This window comes from Cyprinodon tularosa, unplaced genomic scaffold (genome assembly GCF_016077235.1).
Source record: "Cyprinodon tularosa strain WSP-4 unplaced genomic scaffold, ASM1607723v1 ctg577, whole genome shotgun sequence".
Classification (NCBI taxonomy): domain Eukaryota; kingdom Metazoa; phylum Chordata; class Actinopteri; order Cyprinodontiformes; family Cyprinodontidae; genus Cyprinodon; species Cyprinodon tularosa.
This window is the reverse complement of record NW_024039315.1, coordinates 257,006-272,483: the sequence shown is the minus strand read 5'-3', so window position 1 is coordinate 272,483 and position 15,478 is coordinate 257,006. Positions and strand designations below refer to the sequence as shown.

General features: G+C 40.3%; 1 protein-coding gene across 2 annotated transcripts in view; it reads left to right on the top strand.

The window, feature by feature from the left end:
• The window catches only part of LOC119797251 (low-density lipoprotein receptor class A domain-containing protein 4-like), a 48,189-nt gene extending 33,488 nt beyond the window's left edge, over nucleotides 1-14,701 (top strand). The window contains exons 3-4 of one of the 2 annotated variants that reach the window (XM_038306242.1): nucleotides 4,647-4,697; nucleotides 11,957-14,701. In XM_038306242.1, the coding sequence (XP_038162170.1) occupies nucleotides 4,647-4,697; nucleotides 11,957-12,541 (636 nt within the window). In that variant the 3' untranslated portion in view covers nucleotides 12,542-14,701. The remainder of the gene's footprint in view (nucleotides 1-4,646; nucleotides 4,698-11,956) is intronic. The other variant, XM_038306243.1, reaches the window with a different exon arrangement.
• Nucleotides 14,702-15,478: the final 777 nt, after the last annotated feature.

Sequence of the window (15,478 nt, the reverse complement as noted above, 5' to 3'; positions counted from 1 at the left end):
TTGAGCCTTTCTCCAAAAATCACTAGACCCAGCTTAACAGTGCCACATTAATAGATAAGATATTCACTAATATCTGAGATAACAATATGTTAAGTTAATTAACAGGGCAGCATATTAGGCATCATCTTTGAGTCTTTGTTTTCAGCAAAAAAACTATGTACAAAATAAGGATAAAAGTAATCCTCAATTTAAAAGAGTAAGAAAAGAGGATTCACTAAAATCTTTCAAAGAATCCTTATTGAAACATAACAGGTAGTCTGTTTTGCAAGAAGATACTGTTGATATATATATGGATGAAAAGTTATCCAAGCAACAGGCAACAATTTGTACAAATGGGTGACTGCCAGTCATCGGGCTTGGACATGGTTTGTGGTGTCCCCCAGGGGTCGGTATTGGAGCTAAAATTATTTATCCTTTATAGTAATGACATCCGCGTTTGATAGATCTGAGGCCAGAAATGAGGATATGTTCTCTGACCCATTTGTTTACGTTTGTTCGTTTTAATTGGGCAACCATGCAGCCAGCCAATCTCTCCTATCATCTGTGTTTGTCACAATTTAATCTGATTGTTTCCCTATTTCTGCCTTTTGTTCTACAGGCTGCATAAACAGTCGGTTCTAGTGGAGAAGCTGATTTCCAACCGTTATGCTATTTTTAGTTTGGAAATGTTTCTTGTCCTTTCTTGCTCGGGTATCAAACCTCCATGGTGTGGGTTAGGGTATGTTGATGTTGCAGAAACATCCTTGTCACAGAGAATTAAATATTTATAGGGAGAGGATCCGACAAGGTAGTTGACAGGACATCAGATTACTTGTTTTTAGTTTGTTTGAAATGAGCGAGATGCGGATCATTTAGTTTTTATTTAGTTATATTTACAGGATATAAAGAACTACTCAAATTATATTTAGATTACACATGTATAGATTCATTAATTCTGCGGGGAGAAAAGGAATTTAGGGTTAGGATTAGGATTCACCCGATAATAACAACCTAATAAGCCTAGTGGCACAGTGTGAAGCCATTCTATGGGACTGATAACTGCTTGTAACAGCCATTTATTGGGATGATAACATCCGAAGCACAGCTTCACCATTTCCGTCACACTTATCCCAAGGGGGGTCGGTAGGGGTGCTGTTGTCTATCTATCCAGCTGTCTACAGGTGAGAGGCGGGGTGCACCCCGGGCAGGTCACCAGGCTATTGCAGGGCAACACAGAGACCAACAGGATAAACGATCATTCACTCGCACACCTAAGGAGAATTTCCAGAAGCCAATTAACTGAAGGGAACCCACGCATGCTCAGGGAGAACAGAAAAATCCCGAGCCGGGAATCAAACCCGGAACCTTCTCGCTGCAATGCAGCAGTTCTGCCAACTGCTCCACTGAGCAGCCCTTTCTATATCACCAAATTTAAAAATGACATAAACTAACAACAAACACAGGCCAGAAAAGCAGAGCAGGAAGTCAACACAAAGGATAACAAAGGAAAACTATGGTTGAAAAAAAATACTCTGGTATGAAGTGTTCCAGAAGTAAAGATTTTGACGTGGCCTGCCTGCTCACAGAGGTTTCCACCAGAAAGTTCTGACCCAAACTTCTTGGGTTGGCTTGTTGCTTAGTTTTTAACCCTTTATATGGAAGGTTACCGGCACAAACCCTAACCCTACTCCTGAGAATTAATATTATAAAATTTATAACAGTGCACAATTTTTGAGTCATTTCTCATGTATAGGTCTGCAGTTATTAGCTAAGAGATCCCTGTTTGATGTCTGGGACAAGCTTTGATTCATAGGTGTCTTTTATTATTATTATTTATTCATTGTCTATCTATGGCCCTGTCCTTGTATAGATTTGCACCATGTTTAGACTGCAGACTGAAAGCTTTTGTTAGTTTACTAACAAGCAGCGCTGCTCGATCGAACTAAGGTGTAGGTTATCCCTTTTCCTTTATGCAAAACAGCCTTAAATTGTGCAAAGACTTTAAGACTGGAATAGAGATTCCACTTTTAGTAATATACTGAAATTATACACTCACCGGCCACTTTATTAGGTACTACTGTCCAACTGCTCGTTAACACTTAATTTCTAAGCAGCCAATCAAATGGTGGCAACTCAGTGCATTTAGGCATGTGGACAGTCTCCTGCAGTTCAAACCGAGCATCAGTATGGGGAAGAAAGGTGATTTGAGTGACTTTGAACGTGGCATGATTGTTGGTGCCAGAAGGGCTGGTCTGAGTGTTTCAGAAACTGCTGATCTACTGGGATTTTCACGCACAACCATCTCTAGGGTTTACAGAGAATGGTCCGAAAAAGAAAAAACATCCAGTGAGCGGCAGTTCTGTAGGCAGAAATGCCTTGTTGATGTCAGAGGAGAATGGCCAGACTGGTTCGAGCTGATAGAAGAGCAACAGTGACTCAAATAACCACCCGTTACAACCAAGGTGGGCAGAAGAGCATCTCGGAACGCACAGTACGTCGAACTTTGAGGCAGATGTGCTACAGCAGCAGAAGACCACACCGGGTGCCATTCCTTTCAGCTGAGAACAGGAAACTGAGGCTACAATTTGCACAAGCTCATCGAAATTGGACAATAGAAGATTGGAAAAACGTTGCCTGGTCTGATGAGTCTCGATTTCTGCTGCGACATTCGGATGGTAGGGTCAGAATTTGGCGTCTACAACATGAAAGCATGGATCCATCCTGCCTTGTATCAACGGTTCAGGCTGGTGGTGGTGGTGTCATGGTGTGGGGAATAGTTTCTTGGCACTCTTTGGGCCCCTTGGTACCAATTGAGCATTGTTTCAACGCCACAGCCTACCTGAGTATTGTTGCTGACCATGTCCATCCCTTTATGACCACAATGTACCCAGCTTCCGATGGCTACTTTCAGCAGGATAATGCGCCATGTCATAAAGCTGGAATCATCTCAGACTGGTTTCTTGAACATGACAATGGGTTCACTGTACTCAAATGGCCTCCACAGTCACCAGATCTCAGTCCAATAGAGCATCTTTGGGATGTGGTGGAACAGGAGATTCGCATCATGGATGTGCAGCCGACAAATCTGCGGCAACTGTGACATGCCATCATGTCAATATGGACCAAACTCCCTGAGGAATGCTTCCAGCACCTTGTTGAATCTATGCCACGAAGAATTGAGGCAGTTCTGAAGGCAAAAGGGGGTCCAACCCGTTACTAGCATGGGGTACCTAATAAAGTGGCCGGTGAGTGTATATACAGCTGGAGCTACAGCAAAATGGTTGTGATCGAAACAGGCTTTAAAACTGGAAATATAGTTCGCCGATTGCTTCCTTTTGTATCAAACTGACCTAGAGTCATTGTACAAAGGTGACAGAAATGTCAGTCTGAATGCACATTATATCTCAAATATCCTTTCATCACAATATTACTGTTTGCTATATTGATTTGCAAGCAGCAGTTTGGAAAGCCATATATGTTTCTATTTTCTAAGTACTACAAATTAATGCCGTGCATGCCAGTCATGTACTCAAATTTTTGAATGGAGTTCAACAATTTGATGCCTGTTAGTAGGCATCCACAGATTTTCTGCATAATGGTGAAGATCATAGATAAAGCTTTATTAAAAAAATGACATGTTTTGTTCTTAGTGTAACATGATTACGGCTGGTTAAAAAAATCTATTTAATCGATTTTGAATCGATTCCTTTACATTTTTGCAAAATCGATGTCTAGGGAAGGAGACCGATTCATCTTATAGTGACCCGCGTGACGTTCACATTCAAATAAGCAGGAAAGATGCACTCAAGATTACTTTAAGCCAGACAGCTGCAAATATAGCCAATAGGTTGACTGAAGACATTAACAGCTGCTTCCCTACGACTTTAAGTTAGTGTAGGTTAGGGGTGAGTATCGGCATTGGGTGTTTCAATACGATATGTATCACGGTACTTGGATCACGATACAATATTATCATGATATTGCAATATCCTAATATATTGCAGTTTTTTTTTCCTATCAACATTAAATGTATACATAAAAAAGCCAATGCTGTGTATGTTCATTAGAATATATTGATAATTTAGTTATTTTGGTATCCATGTTGTTTGGGGTCTGAGTCAGTCCACGTCTTCCACCGTGAGTGCCTCCACTACAGATATGGTGCAGCTTCACAAAGCAATAGGGCTCCACAGTGTCATCTGAAAGAGTGGCGGTGCAGAGGTAGCCCACTTCCCCTCAGATTTAGGTAAAAATATTTAGTTTTTTTAATTTTTTTTATTGATACCAGGAACAGAAAGATCGATATATCAGGCAGCCGCAAAGCAAGATATGTCACCAAAACAAGTCTTTCCCCACACCCCTAGTGCAGGGGGAACCTTAGTTGCAGCTAGCCTACCACTGTGCCGTGCAGCACAGGTCGGTTTGTCTGAGGGATTAGCTTGCCATCAATATCAGATTATTCCAAAATTTAAGGAGAACAACAAACCTGATCGATCTCATGAGAAAAACGCAGCAGCATAAAATATTAGACTTTTTTTTTTCTTTACATTTTGGGAGAATTATTGCATTTATTAAAGCCATGTTTAAATGTGGGTTACATTAGTGTGCTTTGGGGTCTTGATCTTTAAACCACTATATCAGGCCGTATTATTTTTCTGTCTTTTTAGGATGGCTGTCTGTGGCCTGCAGACGGTGGCTCTCGACACGGTGCCTCAGAGGTAAGACCACCAATGTAGTTGATAGACTTAGATTCACAAGCCAGGAGCATGTGTGGGAGTACCTCAGACTAAATACTTAGATTAAAAGATAAAATGGGTATTTTACAGAAAATTTAGCGCGAAAAAAGACTGTCTTGATTTTTTTTTATTCAATTTAAATTAGTTCTTGGATAAAACATCAATGTACAGGCTGCTATCTCACTTTAAAGAACACAGCACAGTCAAATCATTGACTTTGCAGGATTCGCTCCTCCTGAATGAGCTTGTGGAAACAGTAGATATTACATTGCATCGTTTCGTTGAATCTACAACTGTCCCTCGCAGGAGATGACATATAGTGACAACGAGAAGGGAAAACTCCCTTTTACCAGAAAGAAACCTTCAGCAGAGACGGGCTCAGTGTGACCTGCCATCTGCTGATGACCACTGGGGGTCAAGGATACAGAAGCAAACACACAGAAGAGGAATAGAAGCACTGATCTATTAAATCTTATATGTTAGAAAAGATAACAGTAAACTAGCTCCTTAGGTGGCTCTTTGTGGGAAAGAAAGCAGAGTAGAAAGAGAGTAAAAGATGAATCCATAGTTTAAACGTTTAAGTTTTCTGTCACAGCGCCTACAATGCAGAAGACTCCACAGGATCATTTAGTTCATGGCTCATCTATGTGGGACTCATCTATGAAATTACATTTTAATGCGTTTAATGCTTTCATTCCAAAGGTATCTAGACTCACTCCAACTTGTCATGGAGTAATACACACAAGAGGAGGCCTTTTATACCCCTTAGTGGCCAAGTCACTGATGTTAGTTTTACTGGGTGACGTCACAATAACGGTAGAGCATCACCAATCAGGTGCCATACATTCAACTAAGAAAAGCACCAAACAGATGGTTTTTGGCCAGAAAAGCAGGACTGAAACAACTATGCTGTAAATTGTAAAGATATTGCCCGGCATGTCAACAGTGTTGTACACCCATGTTTAGTTAATTGGGGGGGAAAGGTCACTTTTGGGGTCAGTCATGCTTTAAAAGAAAATAACAACGTTGTTAGATTCCTGCGTTCTGTAGGAATGTAACAAGCACCAAGCATGCTTGTAATGACAGTGGAGAGGAAAAACTCCCTTTTAACAGGAAGAAACCAGCAAAACCAGGCTCAGCTCCCATAGATATTGCACCAAAAACCAGACATTTGCAGCTAGAATAATCATTTACCACATTAGCAATGTATAGAGTGTATTTCTTTAAAGTTAAGACTAGTTTAAAGTTACCTTCATTGAAAAGTACAGTGCTTCTCCTTAAAAAATACAGACATTTCAATGTGACCCCAAACTTTTGAACGGTAGCAAAGAATTTCCTGCATCCTTTTTTCAAACCTTTCTTTCCAGAATCTGACCGTTTTGGTCTTATAGAGAGTGATTGATTATTCAAGTTTTTGAAGGCAGTCTGATCTTCTCCTAGATGTTGGTCTGGTCCCTTCAGGGCTTTGTGTCGTTGAGGACCACTGTGAATCTACCTTTGTCTGCTGGCGAAATGGTGATGTCATGTTTTTTGTTGATAAGTAACAGTGATACGACTGTATTTCTCAGTGTATAGAGTATATTTGGTGACATGGTTGAAAAGCAGGTAGGAAAGTTTAAAAGAAATGTAATGTGATGCATTTAGTCATCATATTGGCGAGTTAAAATAAACAGAATGTGTAATGCGTTGGACCACATTTTTTAGTTCCAATGTCCAGAAAAAAACTTTAGAAGTAAAAAAAACAACAAAAGAGAATAGGAGGTGACAGAAAGTGTGGATGGAAGCAGTAGACACGAGGGTTACGGTAGGCGATAAGTGTGACTGTAGGTAAAAACAGTGTCAGTGCTGAAGCAGCTGGAGAGAAAGGCACAAAGAGGAAAAGGCCACGCAGAGACAAACACAGAGGGAGACGCAGGCAGTGAGTGTGGGTGGCTGATAGATGCTGGGATGCTGTCTGATTCACTGTGTGTGTGGGGGGGGTGAGTGGCAGAATGGGATGGGGGGGATTCTGGTGCATCATTAATCAGCAACACCTCCCCTGACACTGTCTAGACAGCCGTCTGAGAGCTGCCCTGCTCTGCTGCGCTCTGCTCCCTCTATCAGCTATAAACCTTTCTCCCCCTCTGTCTATCTTTCTATCTGCACTTTCTTTCTCTTTTTCATCTCACTCTTCTCTTTCCCTCCAATGCTCTTTTTTCATCTCTACATCCTTATCTCAGTAGCCTCTTTTTGCTGTTTAATCCTTTAGGTTTGACTCTTTCTGTGCCTATGTCAGTTTCACCATTTTAATTGCCCAGATCATCTCCTCTCTCTCTCCCGGGTTCCTTTTCAAGCTTATTGTTATCTTCACCCAGACCCCTTTGATGATTAGACACAGAAAAAGGTTAGAACTGGATAGAAAAGATAAGAATGACAGCAGTGATCATTGTGTTCCAGTTTGAGGAGCTATATGAGTTGAAAAACCAAAACCCCAAACAAAAGGTGGCAGATTTTAGTAGGTAGTCTAATTTTAGTAGGGGATTTCCTTATTTTCTGTAATTAACCCTTCTGCAATCTCAATTGTTAGCTCACTGGTCTTTTTAGAAGTACAGGCTGATGATCAGCTATTTTTGCATCAAAGTTGATGCTTTAACTGCTAAGATTCTGCCTCAAAAAGCTTTACAAAACTTTGCTGAACTTCATGATAGTACCATACTCTTGGGTTGTTTTTTCCAGTAGGGGTATGAATTGGCAAAAAAAAAAATTGGGAATGCAGTATGTATCTTCATACATCTATTACGATACTATTTATTCTTATATATCCAATACATTAACCAAGACCAAGATATTGTGATCTTTGTAATAATAATATACAGTAGATCTTGTAGCTGGTGCATAGCAGTTGAATACTAGACTCTTACAGTGCCAACTACTGGCTGGTGTCAATGACATGGATGTTTTCCTTGGAAATATATTTTTTTTATGTCAAAAATCTATTCAGCCATATTTTAAATCAATGAGAATCTTCTGAAATATTCCAATATTTGACAGAATAATTTTTTCCTTTTACACCCCGAATAAACACTAGTATATTATTGGTAATATTGTTGGAGCATTACACTGCAAAAAAATTTAATCTTAAGCATTTTTCCTTCAGTTGGGCAGGTAACTGAGACACTTTGCCAATACAAGAAGACAATTTACATTTAAAATAAGAAATAACTACTGCAGCCTCTTATTTTAAGTGCCTAATATCTGATTATCTTTAAGCCTAAACATACCTATTCCATTGGCAGGTATTATTATTTACCCACTCAAATTAAAGTCAAAGATTTTGAACTCATTTTAAGATTGTTTGTGAAGTTTGAATGTAGAATATTATGTTTTTTTTCTTTCCCCTACCTGTCCACCTATATTATTCAGTTCAGCTTTTTTATATAGATTTAGAACACATGTAATTTCAAAGCACTTTACAGAGAAAATTCAATGAGATCATTCAGTTAGGTTGGTTAAAAGTTGTATCTTAAGCCTCTTTAACACGTTGAGGATTTAGCCAGCATATACCTGACGTACGAAACATCTGGCTAAAACGTTGGCATGTTATATAGGTCAGTTTTGTGTAAGTTGTTAGCACGCTGGCACACATCGACATACGGCAAGTACGACCTATGCCAGCGTATGCTCATACGTGGGCTATAAGACTTAGACTTAGACTTGACTTTATTAATCCCTTGGGATTACTCCCTTCGGGAAATTGTATTTCCAGTAGCAGGAAAAATTGCACATATAAGATACATATAAGTTACAGGTGTTCTGGTTACAGCCTCAACCAACAAACTTCCTACCAGAAAGTTTTTTTTTTTTTTTTTTTTGCCAGGTGGTAAACACCATCCAGGTTAATGTTGTGATCAAAGAAATCTTTCTATGGACGCCGGGGGCCTCCAGGCGCATTGCTGCCCCCTTCAGGACATTGGCTTGGGACATTTCATGGGCATTACGCTGCAGTGCCCTATGCAGAACTTAGGCAGTCGTTGGACATAAGTTCTGGGCTTGTTATGAGTTCTCTATGCATACGCCTGAAATTGAAAAAATGCATAGAAAGTTCAGCGTAGGCCAGCGTTTCAGACGATTCTAGGATGTCAGGCATACGCTGGCTATATTGTGAAGGTGTGACAGGGGCAAAAGGAAAACCAGCTGATTGCATACTTTTAAATCTTTGTCGAAGCATTTTGAGCCCCGCGTTCAAGCAGGATATGCACTCATGCCAGACATGGGCAATGTGGAGTCAACAAGTCATCTCCATGTCATGTATTTAATCTACCCAGACAATTAACCAGGTAAGTCCAATCTGCACAGGTTAATTCACGGTGAAGATTGGACTCACCTGCTTCAGTGGCTGGGTAGAACAAATACATGACATGGAGATGACTTGTTGACTCCACATTGCCCATGTCTGACTCGTGCTAACATCAGCCATCATGCCTGCAAGTCATTTGGTCTTTATCCATTAATTAAAGTCTTTTAAATATGTTTTGAATCTTTTAAAGATTCTATTAGACTGGTGGAGACCACTCTGGCTGCTAGGCTAGTTAAACTAACCAGGTAATAGTTGCTTTGGGAACCCTAAAGGAGAGCCTTCAAACCAAACCGCTGCCTGTTTACAGCTTAGTCATTGGAATGAATGTCATGAGGTATGCAGGGGGGAAAAATGTGGGCTTCCAGAGTGTTGGGGAAGCACGCTGATTAATTACCAAGTGTTCCCATTACCTGAGTAATACAAATCTTTGGGCTGTTTGTTGGGCTTTTAGTGGAAAGGGGGCTATTAAAAGACAGCTTATGTCACTCTGACATGATCTCAGAGTGAATGCCAACTGTGTTGTCTAGTTATCTGTTTTTAGCGTAATCCATCAATCTGGTGATAGAGGCTTTGTGGTGTTAGCAGCACTTTTCAACAGGTTGTTCTGGTTGCTCTCAAAGGAATGATAAATCTCGACTCCATGAAGGGGCTTAAATTACAAAAAACTTACCAATCTACAGTTCTTATTCCTTGTGCATCTTCTTCTATCATGTTCAGTATTTTATCATTGCAAACTCACCTTTCCAGCACAGCAGAGGGTATGAAGCTGCTTTGCGTATAAGTAATAGAGTGGCTGCTGTTTATGGTATTAACTTAAGGGGTTTTATCCACATAAATTCCACATTCTTGTTGCCATTCATTCAGTTCTATTCAATGCAGTTGTATCTATATCGTGCCAATTCACAACACATCAGGCACTTTACAGAAACGATTTAACCAGATCATACAGTTTTCTATGTAAGTAAAACCAACCGATTGCATCGACTCATTGACTGAAAAGTAATTTCTCACACCAAGCATGCTTGTAGTGACTGTGGAGATGAAAACTCCCTTTTAACAAGAAGAAACCTCCAGCAGAACCAGGCCATCTGCAGAGACTGACTGGGGTTCAAGGAGACAGAAGGAGACATACAGAAAGAAGCAGAGATACAAAAGGCAACTGTCAACCAGCTCCACAGCCGGCCCCGTCCAGGAAAAACAGAGCCAGGCAGACATGCTCCCATGTCAGAGGATGAAAGAGAGCACATAGTTAGTCACAGTCAGGGAAACATGACTGCACTGAAAAACAGGCCAAGCTCCAACAACTGAAAACAAAGGTGTTGATGGCAGCAGCACAGGTGATATTTCACCCTAGGATGGCGTCACAGCCAAAAAGGAACAGACTAGATGAAGCTACTATGAGAAAAAGCAGAGAGAGCATAGTGTTAGAGATTGAACTAACAAATACTGCAGAATGGGAGAATAGAGATAAAATGAAATGGAATGATGAAGAGTGGTCCCCATGTCCTCCAGCAGTCTAAACCTGTAGCAGCATAACTATTGAGTAGAGATTGGTCTGGATAACCTGAGCCACTTTAACTTTAAACTTTATCAAAAAGTAAAGTTTTAAATCTTGCCTTAAAAGTAGACAGGCTGTCTGTCTTATGGGCTAAAACTGGTAGTTGGTTCCACAGGAGATGTAAATAATCCTGGGCTTTGGCCCAGTTCATGTTTAGCATGCCTCCCTCTATTTTGGCATTACTTTTCTTGCAAGTAACAGTGATACTTTAAGTATGAATGTACTGTGGTGCCCTCAAATGGATGGTAGTAATATTACAACACCAAATCACAATGCTTTTAAGCAGACGTTATTAGTAAATCGGATGGAACCAGTCTATGACTAATAAAACATTAACCATTAATTAGGTGAAAGTTGACAGAGTGCCATTACACTCTGGTAGCAGTGAATGCAGTAAATAGTAGCCTTACTAATTCAATTCAATTCAGTTTATTTATATAGCGCCAAATTCACAACACATGTCATCTCAAGGCACTTTACAGTTCAACCAGATCATCCAGTCAAATTGATACAAAGTTTTCTATCTAAGGAAAACCAGTTGATTGCATTGACTCATTGACTCAAATACAATCCCTCACACTAAGCATTCTTGTAGCGACAGTGGAGAGGAAAAATCCAATCTGATGCCTCTTCTTTTTATGAAGACTTTCACTGTAGTTTTTCACTATTGAATTTTGGAAATAAAAGCTTGGGTGAGGCTCAACTAACAGGTAATTATATTGATAATGAATAATTTCCCCTATAAAATCAAAGATAAATTAGACATAGTAACAGTTTATTCCACAGAGAAATACTCTTGTATGAATTGCTAAAAAGGTTAATTTAGATTGGATAATTGTGGAGCTATTTGATTCTGTTGTCTATTTCCAGTCAGAAACAGCTTCTCAAACCCTATGGGCTTGACATGTTCAAATTGAAATTAGTCACATCATCTACCATGACTTAAAATTAACAACAGAGGAAATCTGCCAGGAGAGTTTTTTTAGTATCTCCTGAGGCTCCACCCACCCCTAGCTTAGTATTACATGCTTTACTTTTTATGATGATCATCATCTTTTTTGTGATGAAGGGATAATGGGCAAAAATCTAAGAACTGTTTATTTTTAATAATTCAAGTTGGTAAATATTTTGATAAATCAAACCTGATTTCAATTTATTCATTGAGGCCCAATGAATTAACATTGGGCGTCAATGAGGTCAATTCTTCATTTTATCTTTGAGGTCAAACAAATTGTCAGATCTTTTTTTTCTTTTGAAACCTTAAAATTCAGCTTTATTTCTTGCCTTCTGTGTTTTTAACTCCTTCCTTTATCTAACATTTAGTTTTTTTCCATCTCTCCAATGCAGGTGTTATATGCCCCCCAGGCCAGGGATCGCTTCACTGCTCCTTCCTTCATGCAACGGGACCGCTTCAGCCGCTTCCAGCCCACTTACCCCTACATGCAGCATGAGATCGACCTGCCGCCTACCATATCATTGTCAGATGGAGAGGAACCCCCGCCGTACCAGGGCCCCTGCACACTGCAGCTCCGCGATCCTGAACAGCAGATGGAACTCAACAGGGAGTCAGTGAGGGCGCCGCCCAACCGGACCATCTATGATAGTGACTTGATCGACATAGGGAACGGGGGCGGTCTGGGGGGGACTGGTGGAGGTTTAGGAGGAGGTGGCCCAAGGCCTCCCAGCAGTAACTCTGGCATCAGTGTGACCAACTCCTGCAGTCATGGGGGCATGGAGGGGCCTCCACCCGCATACACCGAGGTGATGGGCCATTTTCCGGGCTCGGCATTCTTTCTACACCAGCACAGCAATAACCAGAGATTAGGGAGACCAGAGGGACTTGGGAGCAGGACGATCCAGCGGCAGAGTCAATCAGAAAGCACAATAGTACCTGCCAAGGCAAAGGATGGCAAACCAGAGGACCTGGTTTGAGCAAAGGGGAGGACAGTTAGAGCCAACCCCTCCGTACTTAACACTGTTCCCCATGTTTACCCCTGATGCCTAAGCTTTGGTCCAGCATCGCTCCGTCGTGCTCATGTCCTCTCTCCACACTTCCGCGCACAAACACATCTTGACCTGAGCTACAACTAAACTAGTATGGAGAAACCACGAGCGAATTTCATTTGACTTTTTATCCAGCTAGCACCATTTGGGAATTGTATTTTACCCTTCTCATGGAGAGGGAAAAAACTGGCATGCACAGACTGTTTTGTTTTCTGTGTGTGGACAATGGAAGGTTGTTTTTGGTCTTTTGTTTAGTTTTTTTGGACCGGGATCTGTGCACAACGTGAGAAACTGAGAACCCAGTTCAGAGAGATAACAGAACAAGACTCACCAATCCAAATCTTAGTGCCAAGGCTCACAAAGAAGCAAGGAGGGCAAATGACATCTTCTATTAATATAAACAAAAGAAAAGTTCCCTAAAAGTTGCACTATCTTTTTTTTTTTTTTTTTTTTAAAGAGGAGAGGGACTTGATGTCATGTGAAGCTGATGTTTAGTTTTTTAAGGTTTTTTTTTGACAACTGACTGAAATCTGGCTCCAAAGTTGAACAGCTGGTAGCAACAAACTGAAAAACAAAACCAGAAAAAAAAAATGAAACAAACACAAGTATAAGCTTATTTCCTTCCTTTTCTAAAAAGGAAAAACCTTGAGCTAAGCCTGAACCATCTCTTTGCTTACACCACAGGCACAATTAAACTTAGTAAGAGAATAACTTTGTACTGCGATAGGTCTGCTTCCTTGTGGAGAGAAATCTGCCTTGTGACCAAGCATTCGTGTTTTTTAAAATCCAACAAAAAATGTTTTTTCTCTTTTTCTTTTTAAACCCTGTTTTAAAAGTTTAGAGCTGTGTTTCAACACCATAAGCTTCAGTACCCGTCATATTTTTGGCTGCTTGGTTGGTGGAGATTTTTCTTCCCAAATCTGTCCCATTCTCTGAGCATCTGAACTTGCACACAGAGCATTCTACCGCGCGGAACACAGAACCCTGCCGCTCACGTTGACGGCAACAGATAGCAGACTCAACTCTCCGCCTCACGTCAGCGATGCCACGCGTGCACACACAAAAATTGCAAAGATTGCATAAATAAGGATTGCGCAAATATTGACTGAGTTGAAGTCAAAGGGCTACCAGAGGGTCCTTTTTGATAAAGAAACTAGAAAAATCTAGCCTTTTTTTCACCTCATTGTTGCCTTTAATCCTTGCTGTTGTGCTTGCTCTATCTTACAACTGCACATTTCAGTGCACCTTCTCCCCCTGCGAAGATAAACTGCTCATCGTCCACCTCCCCATTTATGTGCAAAAATGATGCAGAGTCAGCCAAGCCCTTTAAAGCTGAGTGCGGAGTGGAGTTGTCGTTTTGCAGCATGTGGATGCAGGCTTCTCCTCACAGTGTGATTGTGTTGGCATGTTTGTTGTTATGACCCTTAGTGACACTGAAAAGAACTTAAGGCTTCTCCATTGCTATTTAGTGATTTATTAGCTGACGGCTTTCAGCTTTTAACATTTAAGGACATGACTTTTTATTTGTTGAAATTTAGCAAAGCGTCTCTCTAAGAACACGAAAATGAACAAGGGTCATAAGCCAAAGAGTGCACGCAACAGATACACCACTTAGATGCACAAGTTTAACTTCAGTTTTTAATTCATTTTCCATTCATGGATCAACAAATCTCATTTCTGACCTTCCCTACCCACTAAGACCTGCAAGGCCTGGAAATGATTAATACCACTGGAAAATATTAAATTTCTTTCATTTAACCAAGAATTTTATTTCAGAATAAAAATTAGGATGTTAATCTTCAACTTTACAATTTGACTGCATGTCAGACGGATGCAATCATCAACTCCTTTAAGTAATATAGCATTAATAAACCTGCTGGTGACAACACCCCATTGTTACAGTATTTGATCAACTTCACTTTTTCTGATGAGATGTTTTCTTACACGTCACATACGTGCAGCGTGACGTCCACACAGCCATGTTATGTCACTTGATCAACCACGCCCCTCCACATAGCCAGAATTTCCAAAACAGAGGCATCTAGGAATATTTGTAACTACTTGGACAGCACTATGTGAAAAAAAAAATGACAGACCAGCAACAGCTCCTGCTGGTGATATTTCCTATGATTCTGCCTTAAAAATGCCCACAATCAACAGATTATGAACAATTCTTGGAAAGAATAAAGTGATCCTTCCTCTTTAATGACACTATCAGCTCCAACTCTGCATTATATGATTACCGATGCTCATCATAGCATGTTGGTTTTTATGCAGCCTTTGAAAAGTGTGACATCATCACACCAAAACTGCGTTCACCATCAAATTGAGTTCTATTATGTGTTCCCTAAAATTTTATCATGAATTGCTATATAAACTATAGAGATTTAACATGAATTAGTCGATTCAATCGTCCATCTCCAAGCATCAAATAATTTTATCTCAAACCCTCCAGAGAGGTAATAAGATAATTTGCAGTACCGTAGGCTTTATTTGTTGTTTGTTTTCATCAACAAGAACAAAAATGGCAAATTTAAAGTCACCAACATCCTTCCTTAAGATAAGTGAAAAAAAAATTGTTAACTGGTTTTAGAGCAAACAAAGCTTGTAATAATGAAGGAGCCATACTGAGGCAGTGTAAACACTGATTTTAGTTTTTTTTGGTTGTGTGTAAATTGGGGGTAACATTGTTTTGGAAATTTGAGCGCCCCCAAGTGGTCAGTCATAAGCTGACTTGATCAGTTACGCTGCTATAAGTTTGAGCTCCTCCCAACACCAAGAACACAGAGAGGATTGCCTCTCCATCATTACAGATCGACATGGAAGAACAAGTTCATTCATTCGGCCATTTTAGCACATCCTTCT